Source organism: Vitis vinifera, chromosome 18 (assembly GCF_030704535.1).
Source record: "Vitis vinifera cultivar Pinot Noir 40024 chromosome 18, ASM3070453v1".
NCBI classification, from domain to species: domain Eukaryota; kingdom Viridiplantae; phylum Streptophyta; class Magnoliopsida; order Vitales; family Vitaceae; genus Vitis; species Vitis vinifera.
The window spans coordinates 2434977-2459176 of record NC_081822.1 but is presented as its reverse complement, the minus strand read 5'-3'; the positions used below and the strand labels follow the sequence as shown (position 1 = coordinate 2459176).

At 32.9% G+C, this 24200-nt stretch overlaps 4 protein-coding genes across 6 annotated transcripts; 1 reads left to right on the top strand and 3 right to left on the bottom strand.

The window, feature by feature from the left end:
- Nucleotides 1-211: 211 nt before the first annotated feature.
- Nucleotides 212-1197, bottom strand: LOC104882461 (uncharacterized). Its single transcript, XM_010665876.3, has 2 exons — nt 906-1197; nt 212-802 (listed from the first exon to the last, which is right to left on the bottom strand). The coding sequence occupies exons 1-2, from the start codon at nt 1132-1134 to the stop codon at nt 312-314; spliced, it is 720 nt and encodes a 239-aa protein (XP_010664178.1). The 5' UTR covers nt 1135-1197; the 3' UTR covers nt 212-311.
- An 8364-nt stretch (nt 1198-9561) lies between these two features.
- Nucleotides 9562-17019, bottom strand: LOC100853821 (auxilin-related protein 2). Its single transcript, XM_010665875.3, has 8 exons — nt 16187-17019; nt 13643-14033; nt 13372-13528; nt 13160-13257; nt 12786-12851; nt 12585-12674; nt 10152-10328; nt 9562-10008 (listed from the first exon to the last, which is right to left on the bottom strand). The coding sequence occupies exons 1-8, from the start codon at nt 16717-16719 to the stop codon at nt 9970-9972; spliced, it is 1551 nt and encodes a 516-aa protein (XP_010664177.1). The 5' UTR covers nt 16720-17019; the 3' UTR covers nt 9562-9969.
- A 1180-nt stretch (nt 17020-18199) lies between these two features.
- LOC100264391 (probable receptor-like protein kinase At1g11050) lies at nt 18200-20687 on the top strand. Of its 2 annotated transcripts, XM_019216516.2 has the most exons (2): nt 18200-19721; nt 19848-20687. In XM_019216516.2, exons 1-2 carry the CDS (start codon nt 18632-18634, stop codon nt 20468-20470), a joined length of 1713 nt encoding a protein of 570 aa, XP_019072061.1. In that variant the 5' UTR covers nt 18200-18631; the 3' UTR covers nt 20471-20687. The 2 variants fall into 2 exon arrangements, with proteins under 2 accessions (XP_019072061.1, XP_002284588.1); XM_002284552.4 differs by having other exon boundaries at nt 18202-20687.
- Nucleotides 20688-20824: 137 nt separating this feature from the next.
- LOC100259211 (pentatricopeptide repeat-containing protein At1g77360, mitochondrial) lies at nt 20825-24135 on the bottom strand. 2 transcript variants are annotated; one of them, XM_002284556.5, is made up of 2 exons: nt 24022-24135; nt 20825-22679 (listed from the first exon to the last, which is right to left on the bottom strand). In XM_002284556.5, the coding sequence occupies exon 2, from the start codon at nt 22646-22648 to the stop codon at nt 21158-21160; it is 1491 nt and encodes a 496-aa protein (XP_002284592.3). In that variant the 5' UTR covers nt 22649-22679; nt 24022-24135; the 3' UTR covers nt 20825-21157. The 2 variants fall into 2 exon arrangements, with proteins under 2 accessions (XP_002284592.3, XP_010664173.1); XM_010665871.3 differs by having other exon boundaries at nt 20825-22790; nt 24022-24110.
- Nucleotides 24136-24200: the final 65 nt, after the last annotated feature.

Genomic DNA, 24200 nt, shown 5'->3' with positions numbered 1-24200 from the left:
TCTTATTTTTTAAAAAAGTAACTAATTAAGTACATAGTCCTTATGATCACTATCAGGTTTACCATCCTAATCCTAATCCTAATAGGAACTCACACAAAGGAAAAATAAAAGTTGTTATTTTTTATATTTACGATTTCAAAATCAAAAACTAAATTAGCGCAGACCATTTCGGGCGTTTGTTGTTTTGGATTTGTGCCCAAATCAAAATCAATTCGAAACCCTAACCATTGAATTGTGATTAATAAAAATAAAACAAAAATCATAGAAGAGTGAAACCCTAGGTTACTAACCCTAAAACCCTAATGCCAGGATCATGTGTGAGGGCCATTCTTCAACAGCTTAGCCCCCATCTGAGCAGCAAGAAAAGCTTCAGCAGTGGAACACTTGACCAAGTCGTTGGAAAACGGGCCCCAATCGAACTGATTCTCCCGCCAACGGATCTTGGTGGGCCTCACGTAATTCACCTCCTCCCCCAACACCACCCTCGCCAACTCCCCCAAACTGCACCTACTCAGATTCAAACTGTTTCCATCTTCCTGCTGCAATCCCCTGTCCGCCTGGGCCAACCCTAGCAGCTCCACCCTCCTGGGGATCAATATCCCATACTCTTCCTCCAGCTTCTTCGCCAGGCGCTCCGTCCCCACGCCCACCACAACCGTGTGCCGATCAAAGAGAAAGTCTCTAAGGACTTTCCTTTCTCTAAGGACTTTCCCTTCGCTGCAACCGCCTTGTAGTTCAATGAGAAGGCAGTGATGCCCCACGCACAGCGCCATCACCTCCAAGGGCCTGTTTTTGCCGCCGCCTTTAAAGTATTTCAAAGTGGGATTCACATGAGTTTAACTAACTAATAAGCAATGATTCATGAAAACGCATTACTATTATTATTATTATAGGCATAAAGGTACCTCTTTTGCTGTCGTAGTAGTAGCTGTAGCCGCCGGAGTAGTTGGCGCTGTGATCAGCCCAAAGGCCCACGATGAGGTCTTGGGTGTTCCTCTTGCCGTGGATTCTGCGTACTTGACGGATGAATTCCTTGACCTCCTGGTCCCACCAAGCCCATAGAGTGACGATGGGTTGCTTGCCGACGGTGACTGTGTACATACGGTCGTTCCTTTCCATGGAAATCTGCATCATTATCTGCCTCCTCTTCTTCTGCTGGGGTTATGTCAAATCTTTCGCACTCTTTCTAATGACCATAAATATCTCGTATAACTCCTTAACTCCTTATAAAAGTGTAACTCCTTATAAAATTATAACTCTTTATAAAATGTAGGAAAAATTGTGTTTTGGCCCAGCTGGGCCCAAAAATTAATGTATAGTTCATATAAGTTTCATATTTAAGCCCAACACTCAATGAAAGAGTAAAAATTGAGAATAAGGATATTGTCTTTAAAAAATCCCTAAAACACCCTTGACTATTAAATAAAAAAAGTAACCACTCACCTCACCTTTCTCATTCTCTATTTGACTCTTTTGTCCTTCTCTCACCCGTTTAATAGTTGAACAAACTTGAATTATTTTTCTTCCTCAAATATGAAAGATGATTAAAAATTATTATTATCAAATATATTTTTGAAGTGAATAACTTTTAATACCTCATCAAATATTATTATTTTTTCAAACTTACATAATATATAATAAATATTTTTTAAATATTTTGAAAACTTACATAATATATAGTAAATATCATTCTTTATTTTAAACTTATATTATTTCTCATATATATTAAATAATTTTTAAACACCTCATAAAATATTTGTATTATTTGTTTACTCCAACTTGTAAATTAGATATCATCAAATATTATATTTTTTTTAAATTTATAGAACATATAATAAATACTTTTTAAATATCTCATAAAATATTATTATTTTTTTTTCTAACTTGCAAATTAGACACATGGTGTTTATTATTTTTTCAAAAATTATGTAAACACTTACATGCATATATATAATATTAATCAAGAAGACAATATTTTTAAGACTAATTTACCAACCTTCCAATAATTTTGAAAGTGTAAATAGGGTAATTGGCCGAATTAAAGTCTTCAAAAATATTCAAAATTTTTCCATTCCAAAATTACCTAATTGCTCTCCACACTAATCCTAAATATTTTTGAATAAAAATTTAAATATTTAAAACCATTAAATAAATACTTTCTTATTAAAGCAATTTTTTCAAAGTAATATGATAAAAATCATGAAATCTTCAAAACTATAATTACAAAAAATATTTTTAATTTTAAAACTAATTTCATAATTTAAATTAATGATTTAAAAAAATAAAAATGTTATAAAAATAATTTTTATTTATTTATAATTCCATTTAAATATGATTTTTTTAATCTTTATTGATAACAATGAAATTATGTTTATAAAGGCAAAATAGTAAAAATATATATTTCATTTAGTTTACTTATAATGAACAATTCTAGCATGATTGATTTTAATTTTATTTCCTATATGTTAATTTTTGTAGGGAATGTCTTAATGACATAGTTTGGTAAAAAAAGAAAAAAAAAAAACTATCAATAATCGTCTTAATGTCAAATTCAAGTTAATTAAAAATTGTACAAAACCTATTAGGAGTCTTATACACCCTTGTACACTTAGCACATTTCCCTTGTACAATTAGTGTAATACCCTTGTATAATGACACAAATTTCATATTTCTCATAAGTTATATGTTCATGTAGGTGTATTAATAATATTTTCAATTGTTTGGTTAAGAAAATAATGGATGACTTAGGATCAACTTTTTTTTCCCCAAATATCATTATTAGGGAAAATATTAGAATTTTCATGTGAGAGTTAAATAAAATGCATGACATAGACATACAATCCTTGGGTGACAAGGAAAATAAAAAAGTGGTTTAGAATTGATTAAAATAATTCACAAAGGGTAATCTTGTACACCTTTGTACAATTAGTACATTTCCCGTTAGTGTAATACCCTTGTACAATGACACAAATTTTATATCCCTTCTAAGTTATGTATCCACGTAGGAGTGTTTAACTATATTTCCAATGATTTAGTTGAGAAGATGGTAGATGATTTAAGGTCAAAAATTTTTTTCTCCAAATATTATTATTAGGAAAAATATTGGAATTTCCATGCAGGAATTAAATAAAGTACATGACATATGTGTACAATTTGTGAGTGATAAAAAGAATAAGGAATGACTCATAATCGATTATAATATTTCATAAATGGTAGCCTTGTACACCTTTGTACATTTAGTACATTTCCCTTGTACAGTTAGTGTAATACAATTGTACAGTGATGCAATAAATGAATAAATAAAATTTATTATTTTTTTATTTTCATATAAAAAAATAGTACTAAACAAGGTTTTCAATTTTCATTTAAAAAAAATACTTTTCATTTTTTAATTAAAAATATTTTCAAAAAAAGACAATATAGAAAATAAAAATTATTTTTAAAAATAAAAAATAAAAACTAGAAAAATATTTTAAAACCAAACTCAAATATAATCTATATAACTTTTAACTACTTGTTTTCATCTAAAATAAGTAAATATACCTTTCAACCATTTTATATAAGAAAAATTCAATCTCTATTATGTATTGATATAATCCACTTCTAAAATTAGGTCATATGAAAACATTTTAATTAAGTACTTAAAATAAAAACTTTTCATCCATCCTTTTTCTTTCTTTTTCTTTTTCTTATTTTAATAAATTTTCAATTAATTCAAATCATTAAAATAAATCCTTAATAAACAAATTTGTAACATTTCATATAACTTATTATTAAAAGTCATGTTCAAAAAGTTATTAAAATAAGGAAGAAAGAAGATTAAAAAAAATTAAACTTTTTATTTTATAATAATAAAAAAATCTTTAAAATACTTTTTAATATAAAAAAATAAAATAGTGAATATATTTATTTTAAATAGTATTTTAATCATTAAATTATTTACTTCTAAAATATAAAAGATAAAATAAATGTAAAATGTAATTTTTATTTATTTAAATTAATATTTTTTTAGAAAGTATTTTCCAAAATAGTCTTTGAATCATTAATATAAATTTTGTTTATTTATAATTTAAAAATAAAAAAATAATGTTGATTTTTCAATATTTATAAAAGAGCTTAAAAAAATAATGAAAAATCTAAAAATGGTTAAATAAGAAAGAATAGTGGCATGTGAATGGGGTAGAATAAAGACAAAAATGAGTCAATGGGGTATTTTTGTCTATTCCCATCTCATATCCTTGTAATCAATTATGAGTGTTTGATGGACTCTTTATTAATTATCAAAACCAAATGGGTCTAAAGCCCAATTCTCCCTAAAATGTAAGCACCTAATGAAATTTAATAGAGTTTTTTCATGTATTATATTCTCTCTATCTTGCCTTTTTTCTTCTCTCACTTTGTTTTACAACAAAATATATAGTCAGAAACTATATATATAACTCATAATTATTTGTTTTTAATTATATAGCATAACCGAAAGTTATACAAAATAATATTATATAGTCAGAAACTATAAAATGAATAGTTCATACCTTAAAACTATACACAAATCTACACAATGAATAGTTCATAACTCGAGGTTATGCACAAATTTACATTAAAAAAAAAATAGTTCATAGCCTAAAACTATGTACAAATTTAAATATTTTCTTGTTCTAACAAAATAATTATAGCCTGAAGTTATGAAAGATGTTATTTTTCAATTTCTTTAATTTTTTTTAATTATATTATGTAATTGGAAGTTATACATAAATAATTCATAACTTGAAGTTATGCATACATTTACATAAAAAAATAGTTCATAGTCTGAAACTACGTACTGCATATTTTCTTGTTTTGACAAAATAATCATAACTCAAAGTTATGAAAAATATTGACTTTTAATTTTTATTTCATATTCACTTATTTTCTACAACGGGAATTATGGAAAACAATTTTTATTAACAATTGTTTCATAACCAGAAGCTATGCATTCAATTTTTAATTCTCTTGTATAACTTCTAGTTATATAATACAAAATTGTCAATAAACAACTATGTACCTAGAAGATACATAATTTTTATTTTTTATTTTTTTATATAACCAGAAGTTATATCATAACATAATTGCCAATTGTTTAATGTTATTATAATATTACTTAAATTTTAATTATTCATAGTATGAAGTTATGAAGAAAAAGTTAGTAAATTAATAATTGTTAAAACTTGTATAGTCTGGTTATATGAATATATATATATATATATATGTGTGTGTGTGTATAATCAGAAGTTATATAATAATTTTTCTTATAACTAGAAGTTATAGAGAACAAAATTGTTAATTAACAATTTTGTATAATTTTATGAAATTTATGTAATCAAAAGTTATAATAAAATATATTATAACCTGAAGCTATGATAACAAGCATATAGATAATATTTACATATTATCAAAATATTAATATTTTGTATATCAAGTTATACAAATAGGTAAGTATTTGATAGTTTTTATAAATTTCTATTATTAAAAGTTATACTGTCATTAGTGGAAAAATTTACATATAGATGTGAAATTTTGGATTGCATGAAAATATGATATTTTTGCATTAAAGGTGATTGTTTGAAATATATATATTTTATTCTAGTTGTTTAATACACAATAATTTTTTGATTTAGAAAAATGACATTTTTTGGATACATGTGAAATATATGACTTGGTCATATGATTAATAAATTGATTTTGCATGTCAATTTTCTTTAAGACATGTTTTTATGATTGAAAAATTTTGAGTTATATAAAATAATATATATCATTGCATGTTGTCACATATGGTATTTTTATTAATGTAATAATTTCATTATCCAAAAATAATTTTGAAATTACAATAGGTTTAACTATTGTTATCAATATATTATGTTATATCTTTACATATATATTTAGATGGAGTTGTAGTATTTCAATTAGAGTTTTGAGACAACAAGATGCTTTAAATCATGATATGTTCTCTTAAAATTTTGATTTATGAATTAATTTTTGCACATTGATTTAGATCATAATAATATTTTGAATAAAATTATTGATCTATCACTATAATTAGTTTGATTATTGAAAGACTTCCTCGTTATTTCATGTATAAATTGTTTCACACTTACAAAATCAAATGTGTGAGATTATTTAAGAAATATATAACTTTAATTTATCTTTTCATATTTGTTTTATTGTGTTATATATGCTCCCATTGTTTTTATACAACTTATTAAGTCATCATCAATGACTAATATTTTTCCATTGATTTTAACTTTTTCTCTATGATAATATTTCTTCAACTTTATAAAGGTGAGGTTTTTATAACAATGTTTTATGACTTGTTATTTTGATGAAACTCTTGTCTCATTAATTGCATAACATTGATGGCAGACAATGTTAATAATATATCAGGTGATAAAAACCTTATTAAAGACTCTAGAAGAGCTTATACTATGTCACTAGTAGTATTTGATTCCATGTGAATGAAACTTTATACGATACTAGATCCAGAAGAATCTTGTAAGAGCAACTTAGTCCCCCGGGGTAAAAGGTCATATGGATGTACAGTATAAACTAGAAGTGTTTATTGACTAGTCTACCTATACACTTAAAAAGTAAAATGACATGTTGTGCAGATTATCATTTTAACGAGACAATTTTCTTGCCGTTAGGGAGAGAAGAGCCAGTTCTAGAAGAACGGTGTGAAATTATTTAGAATGCATTTACTTTGACGTATCTTGATCCTCATACTAATCACTGTGAATTGGAAGTTCAAAAGATTATTTATTTGTAAGAACTTGCAAATCAACTACCAAATGCTTTCATTGATGCAAAGAAAATGACAAAAATTATCTTCGCTGACTTAGAATATTCCAGTACGAATTAACGTCCCTAAAGGACAATTAAATAATGAATTGATGTCCCTGAGGATAATTAAATAATAAATCTAAGGCACACTTAAAGAGTGGTAGACCCTGAAAAAGCAAACACATTCCCTAAAAGATGAAAACACAAAGAAAGATATAGGAAATGTGGCACTCTTGAAGAAGTTCTATATAAAGTAATTTATTAAAATGACTGATCAGTCTCAAGCAACCCCTGAAGAGACACAATTTAAACAAGTAGCCTTATGAGAGGCATATGTTTTACAATTAGCTCTTGAAAAGGTACAAGTACCTGATATTGATGAGATCTCAATTATTTACTTATATATATATATATATAGAAAAATGGGATTGAAATACTCTTATCATTGATAATATATTTTCTTTCCAAGTGACTATTGGCATCATAAGAAATGATGAGGATCCCAAAGTAGAAATTATAAAAGAATGTCAACATAGAAAAAATTGGCCAAAATGGAAAGAATACATCACATTAGAAATAAATAAATGAAATTAGGCTCATTAGAAAAATGAGAAGTATTTGGACCTATAATCCAGACACCTGAAGTTGTCAAACTTGTTGGATATAAATGAAACCATGAGATATAAAACGTGACTCATAGCTCAAGGTGTCTCACAGAAACCTAGTATTAACTACGAGGAAACATATTTTCTTATGATGAACTCAATCATATTTAGATATCTAATTTGTTTAACAATCTTAGAAGGATTGAATTTGCGTCTCATGGATGTCATTATTGCATATTTACATGGATCTTTAGATAATGACATACATATATGAAAATCCCTGAAGGATTTCAAATGCTTGAAGCAACTAACTCAAAATATTATAGCATATACTCAATTAAGCTATAAAGATCCTTGTTTTGATTAAACAATCCAAAGACATGTGATACAATCACTTTAATATTTGAAGTGAGAAGTATGTATGTATTACCTTATTTGTCTATGCATATTCATTATGTTGAATATTTGCAATTATTAAAGTATATGTAGAACATTGAATTTTGTTGGAACTCTTGAAGAGCTTACAAAAATAGTTAACTATTTGAAAAGCAAATTTGAAACGAAAGATCCTGGAAAACAAGATATTGTCTCGGCCTGCAGATCGAGCATTGTTCAAATGGCATATTAGTCTATCAATCGACATACAAAGAGAAATTATTAAAACAATTTTATATGGACAAATCATATCCAGTCAATTCCAACATAGTTGTTTGTTCACTTGAAGTGAACAAAGACCCATTTCATCCTAAAAAAGAAAATGAAGAATTGTTTGGTCTATAAGTACCATATCTCAGTGCAATTGGTGCACTAAAATATCTTGCAAATTGTATTAAACCAAACATAGCATTCTCTGTCAACTTGCTAGCAAGATACAATTTTGCCCCAACTAAAAGGCATTGGAATGAGATTAAACATATATTGTGACACATTTGTGGAACAAGTGATATGGGCTTATATTATTCAAAAGAATTAAAATCGCAATTGATTGGGTAGATGCAGGATATCTTTCAGATCTACATAAAGGTAGGTCACAAACAGGATATGTGTTTAATTACAATGGTACTGCTATTTCATAGAAATCTGTCAAACAAACATTGGTGATCACATTATCAAATTATTCAGAAATATTAGCAATTCATGAAACAAGTCATAAACGTATATAACTAAGATCTATGATCCAACATATTCGGGAATCATGTGGACTCTCCTCTATCAAAGGTGACCCAACAATATTATTTGAAGATAATATTGCATGTATTACACATATTAAAGAATGATACATTAAGGGTAATAGAATTAAACAAATATTGTCAAAGTCTTTTACTTTCATTAACTTCAAAAGAGTGATGAAATTGCTATTCGACGAATAAGATCAAGTAGCAATTTAGTAGATCTATTCACAAAGGTATTGTCAACTGCAATACTCAAGAAGCTCATTGGAATACGTGGACTCAAAGATCTCCATGTTGTGCTACTAGAGAAAATATAATCATGTCTACATGAGGGGGAGCTGATTAATAAGAATATCACTATGTTGCATTTTTTTTTTTTTTCCTTCGTCTATGTTTTATCCCATTGAGTTTTGTTGGCAAGGTTTTTAATGAGGTAGTTGTAGTAATCCAAAAGAATATTACACCATTTTTCCTTAACTAGGTTTTTTTTCTCATAGGGTTTTTTCTAGTAAGGTTTTAATGAGACATATATCATCCAAGGGGAAGTGTTATAAAATATGAGATTTTGTACCACTATTGTAACTTGTGGATGATCATCCATAAATATCTTGTATAACCCCCTATAAAATGAAAGGACCCCTAATGAAATTCAATAGAGTTTTTCCATGCATTCTATTATCTTTTTCTTACTTCCTTCTTCTCCCACTTTGTTTTACAACAATATGAAAATATTAAAATATAATTTTATCTGAATTTTACATTTTGTGTTATACCTTGTATTAATTAAGAATATAAAAAGTAATATTGCCATAAACACCATCAGGAAATTTGTGATATCCATTACATTATGTTACCTTCATCAAACCACATATACGTCATTAGTTCGATAAAGCTGCTAAGATGGCAAGTGGTTACGTATACTAGGCGAGAGGCATAATAGGAAAATTAATCAAAAGTGGGCAGAAACAAGGTGGATAAAAGCAATCTCGTTCCAAATATGGTGTGAAGGAAATTTTTTGCTCAGTTAACAGATTACACAAGTAATAAAAATAAATAAATAAATAAATAAATACCAATACCCATCCAAGCAACGTCTGATTGAATTTCCATGTGTGTGTGTGTGTGTGAGGGAAAGTCAGAGTCATCCTTCGATATCTCCATTTTACATTTTAAGTAGAAGTTCCAACATAAACGAACAGATCCTCCTATAAATCCATGTTTCCTGGAGTCAATCTTCTTTTCCGGCGATTCACAGCATCATTGACCAACAAAAGCTCCATTGCTCCTTTACCACCCTCCCAAAGAGGGACGGACCTCCTTGTGCAATTGTTGAAGAAGCAGCTCAAAAGTTCTTGCATAGTAATAATCATCCAAGCTATTTATAGGCCTTCCTCTGTCTTGCACTTGTTCCAAGCTTCCTGTTTTAGTATCAAAATACATCTCACTCATTCAACAAACAAAATTCTATAATATATTTAATACCATTCTCACCCCGGTTCAGGTAAGGTTATATTCAAGTGAGTTTTTTTGTGGAAATAGTTGGAATACTGGTACATCATACCTTCAGAACATCAAAAACCTTCTCTGCAATATACTTCTGCTGAACGCTAGCACCTTTCTGTTGAATCTTATCAGGATGAATGCATAAGGTGGCCTTTCTGTAAACTTTTCGGACCGAGTCTGAGGTAATCAAATCAGTCAATGAAACTGGTTGCCAACCACATTCAGGCCCGAGCACCTGTTCATCATTCCACATATAAAGGGGATTTGTTTGTCATGTCCAATAGAAGATTCATGTGATATGCGTACAAATTAAGAAGATTTCAGTGCAAAAATTACTCCAGATGGCAGAGTGGATAACATAATAGAAGGAAAGAAGTACAAAAATAAACTGTGTATGCAATGTAGGAGTATCACTTCATTCTCCTCTGAAATTCTAGGAGTTCCAATGTACACTTCTAACAATTTTGTAACAAAAAATGAAGTTAGCAAATCAGCTTCTAATAATTTCTCATAATTCTACAGTAAAGGGGCTTCCTTTTGTTGTCTAGCTCACAGTACTAAACTATCCACACTAAATGAGCTATACCCTGCTTCAGGGTGGCCTCTCCCTCTAGAATCCTTTTGATTTATACATTGAATTCAAATTGGAAACCCCCTATATCATCCCATTCACCCCCCCACCCAAAAAAAGAATGGAGTAGCTGAGCGGAAAAAATCGGCACCTTTTGGAGCCGTGCTCTTCTCACCGAGATGAAGGTACCTACTACTGGTAAGAAGCTGTCTTACCTGCATGTTATTTGATTAATCTTATGCCTGCACCCCTGCCCCTCCCCAAGGCTTCACCACTTGATGCAAGAACCAAGGGCCTCTTCCTCCTCTCTTTATTTTGAATTGTTGTTTTTATGGCTCCTACTATCCAAACCCTTGTAACTCCTATAATTTTTTTTTTCCTGTTTTTCTGGCTACCGTTACATGGAATTGAATTTGTAAACCCCCTAAATTCCCACCCCAACCCCTCACCACTTGATCAGGAACCAAGGTCCTAAGTTTCTTATTTTGCGACAGCATACATGATATAATTTGTGAAACATAAAGTATTAAAGATTTGTTTGTGTTATGTCAGTAAGGAAATGGAAATATTTTAGAGATATAATGGAAATGGCCAATAGTTTGGAAGTGATTTAAAGTATAAAACAAGACCTATCCTAGTCCAAATATAAGGGGCATAAAAGGATGACTAACACTTCTTCAGAGCAAAAAGAATGTTAAATAATAAAATTAAAGTATTGAAAGTAGTCCAATCATGTAAAATATAATGGTAGCATATGTGACTGTCTATATGCAGAAGATTGTGTCAAATACCTTTTAAAAACTAAATATTAGCAAGATAAATTCCTTGTAAAATGTCATATGAAAAAATATAAATCCAATAAGGCAGTTTATATATATATATATATATATATATATATATTTTTCTGTAAATGAAAAAAACCATTTACTACATGATGAGTCACAAGACAAAGAAATGCAGATTTACACATTTGACTCTGAATTTGTGGGTATACAAAAGGTTCTATGAGATTTAAGCATAAAAAGGCAAGTGTACGTTGTAAATACAAGAAATAAGATATCTTCTTTAAAAAAATTGTCAACAGACGCAGAAGATGGGCCCAACTAGTGTTTTATGCATTTGTGAGAGCCTACTCACCTAATAAAACATTTTAGTATTACAGAAAAAGTGTGGGTAAGCCTAGACATAATCTTATACATAAAAAATTTCAACAATATGGAGGTACATATAAAAGAAAAGGAAAAAGAAATAAAAAGAGGAATACAATTTGCACGTGTGGTTGTGCATGGGGGGGGGGGGGGGGGGGGGGGGTGGGGGGGTGGGGGGTGTAGAGCAATCAGACTAATACTGGGAGAAAAAGGATTTCTTGCATATACATAGAGTAAACTGATCCCAATACACACAAAACTATGCGAGCCTAGCTGCCCAACCAAGAGACATTTGGGGCAAAGGTAACCAGAATACCCAAAATTGTTGACATTACAACCAGACACATGCAAAATATGCCCACACAAACCACAAATGCCCCCTACCACCAGACCCACCTACACAGCAACTTCCCCCTTCATTCCTTTCCCAACGAACCATGTCGCGTCCTGGCCCGCCCACATGCCCTTAAAGAAACAAAAAAACCTAGCCTGAGTGTTGAAGGTAACTATGCTGTCCCAGAATTTTTAGCAACCTCATTTGAAATACAAACATGAAAGTACGAAAACGTAGCTTATTTGAATCCATGTCCATCAACCAAACCTAATATCTTGCTTCTTTATCATACAATCTAGTTCCTACACCATCCTCGGTTACAAAAACAACTAAATAAGATGCAAAGAGAAACAAATTAAAGAAAAATACCAAAACTGGATAATTTCCTGTGCCCTAAAAATAGTCAGATAAAATGCGAAGAAAAAAAATAGAACGCACATATTGCAATGATGATAAAAGTGCTCGCAAATTGCCCTCCTTCCCTGCAGCCCAATGCTTTATCTTTGTGTCTAGACTTTCAGCAATTCTCTGCACAAAATAAGTTTAAAAGAGCAACAAAAAGGAACTTTAAATTAAAGAGAAGACAGATGATTGGAGAACCAGAGTCTAACTAATCCTTATAACACTGCAAATGCTTACATGTCTCTCTTCTTGCTCCTGCTGAGTTTGAAGGTCATATCGATTTTTTTCAGCCAGTGCTTTAGCCTGACCATATAGAAAGAGAAAAAGTTCAAAACCATATAAAGTAAATACAAAAAAAGAAAAGAAAAGTGAGCATTAAATGAGGCTGCAGTTGGTTGGGAGCATTTGAGATATGGATTTGGTTATAAGCTGCATAATATGATTGCATGCAATCCATTGAGTCTCTAAACAACAAATGGACTTTAATTTGGTGTGCTTATCTGCATATGCTGGTGCATCCTTGGAAAGAAAAGGTTCAAACTTTTTAAGGAAAAAACTAAATTGGGGACAACAAAGAATAGTTAAATGAAAAAAGAGAGGAAAACACACACCATTCTCTCCTGGGTCCTTTGGTGACTTTGGAATCTTGCTCTTCGTCTTTCTTCACTTTCCCCTTCAACTTCCTGAAATTCTCCTGGTGAAGGGGCAGCTTTTTTTTGGGGGGATGGGGGGAGGAAGAATGATTGAAGCAATTAGCATAGAGAGAAAAAGCCCCAGACCTTGGCAGTCTATAAATGAAAATTGCTTTTAACAGCCAAGTTACCTCCAAAATTCCAGAAGTCATCAAAAACATTTGTAGCAGAAGAAACCTTATCTACACTGTTTGAGGTCCCAGAAAAGGCCTTATCCACAGTATCCACAGTGGTTGAGGTCCCAGAAAATGTTTTTCTCACCATTTCAGGGACTCCTCTGTCATGGAACTATGTATCAAAAACAGGGTGTTGAAACATATGTCAGGAAGCAAAAAACATAATATATCAGTTGTTGCAAATAACTTAAAAAATGTCTACACTTGTCATAACTATAGTTCTCACCGCACTAGTAGCCTCACGCCTTGGCACACTGCTTGGGGGAGCAACCTTACAGAAAAAAAATTCCAGATCACTTTGTTGCTCTGCAGGTTCATCTATTAGTGAACTTCCATTCTGACCACTGTAACTTTTATTAGATGACATTGTTGGCATTGATTTTGCGAAGCCATTAAGGAGATCCATATCATCAAATGCTCCGCTACTAAATGATGAACCCTTTCTTGAATTACTGATTTTACTCATTTCTTCCAGTGGATCTGAAAACACTGGTGAGGAAGTATCTGCAGGGGTTGAAGTTGATTCAAATAGTACAAAGGGATCTTCAGCCAATGTGGATGTGGATTTAGTTGAACCAACTGCTGATTGATTAAGCTTATTTGTCTCTGAATTCATTCTGTGCAAATAAGATGATGATGAGGTGAATGACATAAATTTTGCAGATTAAATAGCAGAATACATTGAATTGAAAATGGAATGAAAACCATAGCATCTAATTCCCATCAAACATTGATGGTGAACAAGGGTTAATCTGTTCCAACACACAATTATATCATTCGATATTCCCTGTATTTTTTATTCCTTCACTCAACTCTTTTTTCCACCCTATTTCACTATGTTCCATTGCATTTATACTTAAAAAACCTGTATATAGTTTCCAAGTTCACAGTCATTACTCATAATAAATTGGCAAGTTCGTTTTGGATTGCCCATTAATAAATAGGATAGAATGGATGAGGCTAGACTTTTCTGATCTGGTCATAGAAAAATGGTATTGAACTTAGACAATTAAGGACCCAGCCTGAACATACTTAGACTGACACATAGCCAGCTCTACCTTACAGCATAGGTTTCTCTACCAAATGCTAAATGCAATAAATAAATCTCAATTCATCCTTGCCTAACCCGGGACTCTTCATAGTTGTGCCAGCAACTGCAAATGCATGTGGACACAAGGTAAACATCTTGCATGTTTCTGAAATCTAAACAATAAAGTAATCAAACAATATCTAATTATTATTACTAATTTACCACATGATTGAATTATTTATTCATGTATAAGTTTTGACTTCCTGATTTACATATTCAGTGCTCCTAACTCCATACATAAATTCCCAACAGCAGAAACAAGATTCCCAAATGCAGTTGAACAAGCAATTTGAAGGGAAACTCAACTACGAAATCAGCCATGCTTTACAAACTTGAATGTTGGGAAGCCAATAACCAACATATTTGTCAGCCTGGTATACATTGTGGGTCCATGACCCTATCCAAAAAAAAAAAACATTGTGAGTCCATGACCTAACAGTTTAAACTTTTAGGAAAATTGGTAGTTCAGCATGGTATCAAAGTTATGGTTAACTAGAGGTCTGAGTTTGAGTCTTTCCTACTGTTTCCCCTATCTATTTATTTGTAATCCATAATTGCTAATTTCCCCTTATACATGTGGGTATGAGGCCACATGTAATGATGGAGGGTGTTAGCCTGATAACAAAAGGTAGGAACAAGATGAGAGAAAGACAATTAAGATGGTTTGACCACACAAAACAAAGAACAATGACTGCACCAATGAGAAGAATCAAGTTCCAGGCTAACCGTGCAGCAAGGAAAAGAGAGATGAAAAAAAAAAAGAACCAGAAGCTGATTGCGGTAGAGAGAGGATAAATTGACTATGAACAACACAACAATGACCTTCAAGCAGCAGAATGGCAAAATAAGATTGGTGCAGCCAGCTCTTGATAACTGGAAGTACTGCTTTTCGAGTTATGTATATTAGTAAACTGGATTGATTTATTCCTTCCAGTCCCAGAGTAAGAGAACTAAAGGAATTCAGAGTCACCAACATCACCAAATTATAATTACATAACCAAGTTAAGTATAAATGTAAAATGACTATGAAAAATCCCTTCTTGTGACTGCTTGGTTACTATGGTCTCGAGAATATAACATCCGGCAAATTTTGACCTACCTGGAACCAAATCAGACTAAGGTGCTGTTTGTTTTTGACTTTTTACTAAAATAATTTGTTTTCAGAATTTAGTTTATTTGTTTTTCTACTTTTTCATAACTTATTATAAATTTTTTACTAAATAGAAAAAGCCAAACTACGTGATATTTTCTAAATAGAAAAAATAACATATTGGTTTTTCTTTACTTTTTAATACTTAATATAATTAAAATACTACAAAACAAGATATTTAACACCATTAAACATTAAGGTTCTATTTAGAATTAAGTAAAAAAACTATCACCACCAAGGTTTTCCAAATCTCTGCTAATTTTGCAGAAAAAGAAATTGTTGCATTTTACTTTAGTCAATCCAAATCTAATCAAATGTCCCAAATCTCTACAAGAACTCTTCCCAAAAACTCCTATCAGACAAGTTTCCAATATATAGTGTTTAAATCATTCAAGCAGCGGCATCTTTCAAAGACATTCCCCAAATTTCATAAACATTACCTAAGCCTTCCAACATCTTAGATTCCTCAATAGATTCATTTAAAACTGCATTTGACCTCCAATCGGTAAAACCAACAATGGAACACATACCCTTTCTTGGCAGCGCCGCTCCCACCAAACCCTGGTATCAAATCATCAAAACCCCGAGGCGCATTCTTCTCCACACCGCCCGAATTCCCAAGAAAATCATCAAACTGATCACTCTGCTTGGACCCGGAATCCGTAAACCCAAATACATCATTATAATTCACCGTCCCCGAGCTCTTCACCTCGGAAATCCCTCCAAAAAAATCTCCATCATAATTAGAACCACCGCGATTCGCCCCAGAACTATTCAAATTTCCAAACACCGAATCATGATCAAGCAAAGACCCACCACCACCGCCACCACCCCATGTATTTGAATTCCTATTGCGTCCCCCAAAAATATCATCGTAATCATCCAAACCCCCAAAATTCTGAGAAACCCCAGAACCGCCATTGCTGTGCACCCCCGATCCGACATCAAAATTGAAGGCTCCGTCATTGCCGGTGGTGCTGGGTCGCTTCAAAGCGGCCATGGGTGCCGATTTTCCCTGTGGTTTGAGGCCGAAACTCTGGGTTAAACGACCAAACTCGTCCATGGTGGATATGATATGAGTATGAGCAAGATGGGAAAATAAATAAAAAAGGATTTGTCAATGGAAGGGCTTTTGGGTTCAGATGATGAAGACGACTCGGAGGGAATTGGGTGATGAACAATGTTGGGCGTGGATTATTTGCCGGCAATTTCCCCTCTGAATCAGCTTTGTCATTAGGAAATGTTTGGATCTACAATGAAAGCGTTCCCATTTTTACATATTTTTCATATGTGGTTTGATGCACCACCGACATGACACAACCCCTGCTTTGGATGCTGACATTTTCACAGCTCATAAAAGCTCTGATTGCTTGGCAAGTGGGACAATCCTGAATTTTAATTATGTTGGTTTTGAAATTTAAAATAATAATTCTTGTAATTCAAGAATCCCTTGATGTGAATTATTGAATTATTATTATTATTTCGAAAATTAAATTTAATATTTGCATATTTATTATTTACAAAGATTCTACTTTTTATTATTTCAACATTTGAGGTGAGCTGTGCCACCACCCCCTTTGTGAATGCACCATGGATTTTTTTTTTTCAGTGGTTCATGGGCCCCATAAACCCATTAAATCTTTAAAAAAAATTAATCATAATTTTTAAAACAAAAAATTAATATTACAATAATTCTATTAAACATGAAAAAACTTTTTATATAACCTAAAATAAATTTTGTGTGATAAGTTAGATTAAGTTTTCTTAGACTTAAGTTTTTTAAAATAAAATTAATCAAATAAATATAAAAATATTTATTGAACTTTAATTACAACGAAAAGAAATATAATTTTCAATATTTTTATGTTTTTTTTGTAATTTTTCATTATAATTAATCAAGAAAACAGTAGACTAATTTTAATAATTTTGAGATTGGAATGATATAAAATATGTTACATTAGTTATTTAAATTCAAAATAGGTATGAAAATAGTGTTATTTTAGTCATTATAAAAAGATGATGGTAATTAATCTTTCTTATAAATTAAAGTGAAATTACATGTGTATCCATCTGATTTCACTTTATACTTATCTAAATAATTATATTTTTGAGGACAAAAATACCCCTCAATGAAATAACCATAGCATACTTAAGAGAAATATATATTCATCTCCTTCTCCCGTGCCTGTTATATTAATATAAAACATTTGCACAATGTTCAATATCTTATGTCCATACCCTTGTTTAGTGTCTAACACATTTGTATGGTCACTCGTGCTTTTTTGCAAGATTTCTCACTTTCAAATATTTACTTATAATTTTTCAAATATTTTCAACTTGGTAAATCATTTCCCAATTTCCTCCCTTTTTGAAGGGAAAAAAAAAAATCTCTCTAATTTCTTAACTTTATTTTAAATATTTCAAATCATCACTACCCCTTTGAACACTCCATCTCATTTTTTGAATTCCAACGTCTCATATATCCTTTATTTAGTCAAATTCAATCAGTGCTATAAATCGTGTTGCTATTAGCTTTAGCTTTCAAATTCAATCAACGTGGCAAATTGTATTTATATTACGTTTGGAGAATGTCATTATCATGATCATTTTTTTTCCTATTGACCCAGAGTCAATGCCATGCCCCTTTTGTAATTAAAAGGATTTCACACTTTTGTTCCTCCTTCAACTCTAGGTGGGATAGTAGGTTACTGCACCATTCTGAACTTTCAAATGTATTGACTTTGACCCCTCCAAAATGTATCAGATAAATGTTGCAGCAAAACTTTGAATACATGCCAAACAACGAAATTTCCTTCACTTTGTGTTTCTCGTTGGAACCTTAGAATAAAGTTGGTTCAACTCCTCTATTGCAAACGTGCCTTTTGACTCGCAGAGCAGCCAATGTTGATGGTTCCATCACTTTTTGTATAAAGCCTCCACAACATATCCCCACTGCATGATTTTGAGAGGAAAACATGGGCACCTTCGTATTCTTGATCTCTTTCATTGTTTCCCTCTCTCTATTCGTCTTCTCAGTTGATTCTGCATCTTCTTCTTGTCCCATAGATCTTGGCTATGTCGAGACCTACCCATGGGACACCTCTTCGTGCCGCGATGGGGATCAAGACCACTGCTGCATGGCCCTTCTCAGTCTCTTTGGCATGGGCCTTGCACAGCACCTGAAAGAAACTTCCATGTTTCAGCTCCCCACTGCTGCTGTCTCATCTTCTTGCCTCTCAGAATTGCAGACTAGGCTCTCTGCCATGGCGTTCCAACCGTCTTTAGTCTCTCTATGCTTCAAGAACTCGACTCAGTTTGTTGCTAATTCCTCGAGCTGTGCTGGAATCATCACGAAAGAAGATTGGATCAAAAGGGTTGGGGAAAAGACGGCCTTGGATTCATCTTGCAAGGACCTGACTGGACTTGTCCAGTGCGGCTCCTGCCTCGATGCTGGGATGAAGGTGAATTCCCAGTTGCGGGCTCTTGCTCCAAATTCCACTAAATGCTTTTACTTCACTATTCTGTATGCTGCAGGCATTGTTAATGAGTTAGGCCCTCAGGATGGCACGACTGCTGCTTGCATACTAGGCTTGCCTTTGTCTAACTCCAAAACTGGTGAAACCTCTAATCATCTGAGCCAAGAGACTTTATTCAAATTGATTTTCGGGTTCTTGGGTGCTTTTCTGGTTGTTTTGTTTGCCTTGGGATCAGTGGTGCTGTACAGGATTTGGCAAAAGAAGAAGAAAAACGCCTTCCATGAAGAATTTGTGAGCAGCATGCAGGCTAGAGTTTTACCCAACACTGGTGCAAAATGGTATCATATCGCTGAAATTGAACGAGCCACAGATGGATTTTCACAGAAGAATTTTATTGGCCAAGGCGCATATGGGGTTGTACACAAGGGCACCCTTTCTGATGGCACTTTAGTTGCAGTGAAACAAATTCTTGATTTGGATTCTCAAGGTGATGAGGAATTTTCCAATGAGGTTGAGATCATAAGCAAAATAAGGCACAGGAACCTTCTTTCTCTTCGGGGTTGCTGCGTTACAAGTGACGACTGTAAAGGTAAAAGGCGATATCTTGTTTGTGATTACATGTTGAATGGTAACCTAAGTGATCATCTTTTCAACTCTAGCAATAGCAGGAAGGAACTAACTTGGCCTCAGCGAAAGAATATAATTCTTGATGTAGGAAAAGGGCTCGCTTACTTGCATGATGGAATCAAACCTGCCATTTATCATCGAGATATCAAGACGACTAACATACTTTTGGACTTGGAAATGAAAGCAAAAGTGGCAGATTTTGGGTTAGCCAAGCAAAGTAGAGAAGGTCAGTCTCATCTCACCACAAGGGTAGCTGGTACACATGGATATCTAGCACCAGAGTATGCTCTCTATGGACAATTAACAGAAAAAAGCGATGTTTACAGCTTTGGGATCGTGATTCTTGAAACTATGAGTGGGAGGAAGGTGTTGGATACATCAAGTTCTTCCATGGTTTTGATCACAGATTGGGCTTGGATGCTTGTGAAATCAGGAAAAGTGGAAGAGGTTTTTGACAACTTCATAAGAAAGGAAGGACCAAAAGGTGTCATGGAGAGATTTGTTCTCGTTGGGATTCTTTGCGCACATGTAATGGTGGCTTTTAGACCTACCATTGCAGAGGCTCTAAAGATGCTGGAAGGTGATATTGACATTCCAAGATTACCAGATAGGCCATGGCCTCTTAGCCATGAGGCATTTCGATCTTCTTTGCAGTGTAGTTTTTTAACAAATGAGAGATCAAGACCCAGCACAAGCATGAGTACGATATAAATTTGATCTGCAAAGCTTGGAAAGCTTTTTCCAAGTGAAAAATATTCAAATATGTACCCTGGTAGGTAGGAACCACCACCTCCCAAATCAGCTCTTCAGAGGTGCCTGTGTTGCATATTTTTCTTCTTTATTTTTTATTTTTCCATTCTTTAAGTGTATACTGCAACCCTCGATGTACACAGAATTTTATGATAGAAACAAGATTGCATTCCTTCAATACTAAAGAACTACATGGTTTCCTAGATTAAAAAAGAGCTTTGCTATAAATCTCAGAAAAATTTTGAGACTCATTAATCAACTAATGCAAACAGCATTATCTTCAACTAAAAATCATAAAAATGATCACCAAAAGATTCTGTTTTCAACTTTCACTAACATCTTTTGACAGTAAGGATGATTTTATTTCCAAAAGATGTACAAGGATGTATAACAGTGTAGTTCTCCATTAAATAAGCACAATAAAATATGTATAAATACGAGAAAAAGGGACATTAAATACAAGTTCAAATGAAAAAAATTAAAAATAAGCAAGTAGTTAAATGACCCAATTGAAGTTTCAAATAAAATCCGGAATGTGGCCTGAAAAAAAGTTAAAAACACTGACCTGTAATTACCAAATGCCACTCTTATTAGTCAGGGGTGGTTCCCAGGCCTTTCAACTCCAGAATTCTCCATTGCAGGTACGGACTACTCAGCAACATTGATCAGTATATTCAGCTCATTAGCAATAATTTCTTGATCACATAAAGGCTCCTTGACCAAGAGATTCATTTTCTCTTGAAGAAATTCAAGTACATCTTCTCTCCCTTCCTTTATAAGTAATTGTTTTAACTTCCCAAATGTCACACTTGATGGCCGAATACCCTTCTCTATCATCTCTTCCAATAAGATGCAAGCCTTGGAAGCATTACCCTTTTTACACAGTCCATTAATAAGAACTGAAAAAGTATGCATGCTAGGAACAAACTGCTTCAACCTCATGTATTTCCACACTTTAAGAGCCATCTCTAGCTTATCATTCTCACAAAACATTTTTATCATCATTGTATATGTGTCTGCATCTGGATCACAAACCTTGATCATTCTGCGGAAGACCCTAAAAGCCTCATCAGTATCCCCACAACTGATTAAGCTGTTTAGGATAATATTGCAGGTCCTGGAATTAGGTCTGATCCCCTTGCAATCCATCTCATTTAAAACCCTATATGCATTCTTGAGTTTGTTTACTTTACAGAAAGCACCAATCAATGCATTATAAACTGCCACATCAGCCTCAATTTCATTCCTTTCCATATCTAAAAACGTATAAACGGCATCTTCGATTCGATTTTCTATCCCATAAGTATGAACCAGAACACTATAAATAAAAGATGTTGGCTTACAAACACTAGAATCCATTTCTTTAACAATTCCAACTGCTTCATCAACCCGCCCTGCCTTGCAAAGTATGTCAACCATGATACCATAGGTCACAATATCAGGGTCACAACCCATGTCAACCATTTCTCTGAAAATTTCTCTCGCCTTGGGCAGATTTGGAGCCTTTCCCCACCCCTCAAGTAATATACTATAAGTTTTTGAATCAGGAATAAATTGGTCTTTCATACCATTGAAGATCTCCTGAGCCTTTACAACATTCTTGGACTTGCACAGAGCACTTAAAAGACTATTAAATGCTGCCAGATTTGGAGGAACATCATATTTTTCCATGATGTTGAATGTGTAAACTGCCTCTTTCACCTTCTGAGACCTCGCGTACTTTCTCATTATAATGCAAAACGTCTCAACATTTAGTATCTTCAGGCTCCTCATTTTATTTACAAGATCCCACATGATTTGATACTGCCTTATCTTAGCCAGAGACTCTATCATGGTATGGTAAGCTCTGATACTATGCGTGTAATTTCGTTGCTTTCCAGCCCATTCAAAAAATTGATAAGCTAGCATTCCAGCATTCTCAAATCTCTTGAGGACATTCTCAACCACAATTGGTGATACCCTGATCCCACTTTCACTAAGGGAAGTATCAAGCTCTAATTTTGGGCAAGAAATCATAATTTTACATATCCTTTTAGTTGGATCTGCAGTCTCCTTTATTATTTCACCAGAACTGCACATTCTGGCCAAAATATTCCATCCCAGTGACCATTTATTCTGAAAGTTCTGAATTTTAAGCATATCAGCAACCAATTTGATGATTAAGAAAAGCCTGGAGCAGGAAGGGACGGTGAATGAGTAACTCAAATAGTACGAATGAAATTTGATGCACAGGGATCTAGGCCATGAGGGATTGCTACTTGCAGTGTGTAGCCCATTGCCTCTGGTTCCACAACAAGCAAGCCAAAAAAAAAAAAGAATAAAAAAAAGAACCAGAAACAAACAAAAGAAAACTACAACCCTTGCATCATGGTCATATTAAGCTACAAGGCATCAATAGTTGCCAAAGTATTCTGTCCATAAAACACCATTATATGCCATGATACGGACAGGTACTACTTTCATTTCCGAAAGTGAGACATTTTAGCAATTGAATTCTCTGTTTTTCAAGTACAATCACTGCTTTTCTGTTGAACTCTACTCGACATGCTATTAATTAGCAATGGGATTCATCCCTAAGGCCTACACAGGACATATCTAGTTCCATATATAGTGACATAGAAATGTTGATTAGGAATAAATTCACAACAATCCTACATAGATCTTCCATACTTGCAACCAGATGGAGAAGTACCAACTTAAAATGGTTGATTCAGAAACATAGGAAATTGATAATCTAAACAGCGATGGTTGGTTGCAAGAAGTAAAAAACGGTAGACAAATACCAACATGGCCCTGCTCATGATACATTCAACTGTCATTTTAGTTCTTTTTCCTTTACAGAAAAATCACTAGGAACGGCCCAGGATAACAATTGGTCATTTCTCACAATCAAAGTTGGTGGATGGGTCCTTATGGGAGGGTTTATGCAAGCTTCATATCTCCTTTTAAGTGAAGCTTTGGCCTTTTGGGTCCTTTCTGTCAAGTGTGAACAAGGATTCTAACTGTGCACATAGATACTCTTGTCCTTTCACATCAAATATAAGAAGAAGACCTTATGTCTTGAGATGGTCCCTAATCATATTAGTAATAAGAATGATATTAGTGAGAGTGCATTTGACAATAATCATAAGAAGTGTTTCTAACATTTTTAATACTTAAAATGAAAATTTTCAAGTGTTATAAAGGCTAAAAACACTTCTTAAAATCACTATCAAACCCACTGTAACATAGCGTAAATAATATAAGGTTCAAGATAAAAACAGCATGATTTTGCATCCACGGTTGGGTTTTTCATCGAACAGCTTGTGCGCATCCCACACGAAATTTGCATGTGTTCTTTCACCTAGTAGCTTGCATGCATAATTGAATACTAAACTAAAGTCAAACTATCACTGAACTACGTAAAAAGGAACACAATTCACAAATATCATAGATCTGGTTCAAAAGAAACTATGGACTACATAGAGCAATCCCAACACAAAAACAAGCAAATGGGTCCAAATTTAACTAACCTTCAACTTCCAAATCAAATTCAGAACTCCAGACACATTTAGATTGATCTAAAAGCAAGCCTAGCTAGGATTAGGGTTAGGGTTTTGAGAACAAAAAAGAAAAAACCATTAATGAGAGGGGAGATCCTGAAGAAGATGAGACGCAGATGCTTGCTTAACGCGCCCTGAGAAATAGGGAG

What these genes read in the sequence shown, in the direction of transcription:
- LOC100259211 (XM_002284556.5), bottom strand. Translation starts at nt 22,648, where the DNA reads ATGCTTAAAATTCAGAACTTTCAGAATAAATGGTCACTGGGATGGAAT.
- LOC100264391 (XM_002284552.4), top strand. Translation starts at nt 18,632, where the DNA reads ATGGGCACCTTCGTATTCTTGATCTCTTTCATTGTTTCCCTCTCTCTA.
- LOC104882461 (XM_010665876.3), bottom strand. Translation starts at nt 1,134, where the DNA reads ATGATGCAGATTTCCATGGAAAGGAACGACCGTATGTACACAGTCACC. An exon ending in CTACTACGACAGCAAAAGAG is followed by an intron (nt 803 to 905) that starts GTACCTTTATGC and finishes AATACTTTAAAG; the next exon opens with GCGGCGGCAAAAACAGGCCC.
- LOC100853821 (XM_010665875.3), bottom strand. Translation starts at nt 16,719, where the DNA reads ATGGACGAGTTTGGTCGTTTAACCCAGAGTTTCGGCCTCAAACCACAG. An exon ending in AAAGGACCCAGGAGAGAATG is followed by an intron (nt 12,852 to 13,159) that starts GTGTGTGTTTTC and finishes CTATATGGTCAG; the next exon opens with GCTAAAGCACTGGCTGAAAA. An exon ending in AGGTTTTTGATGTTCTGAAG is followed by an intron (nt 10,009 to 10,151) that starts GTATGATGTACC and finishes ATACTAAAACAG; the next exon opens with GAAGCTTGGAACAAGTGCAA.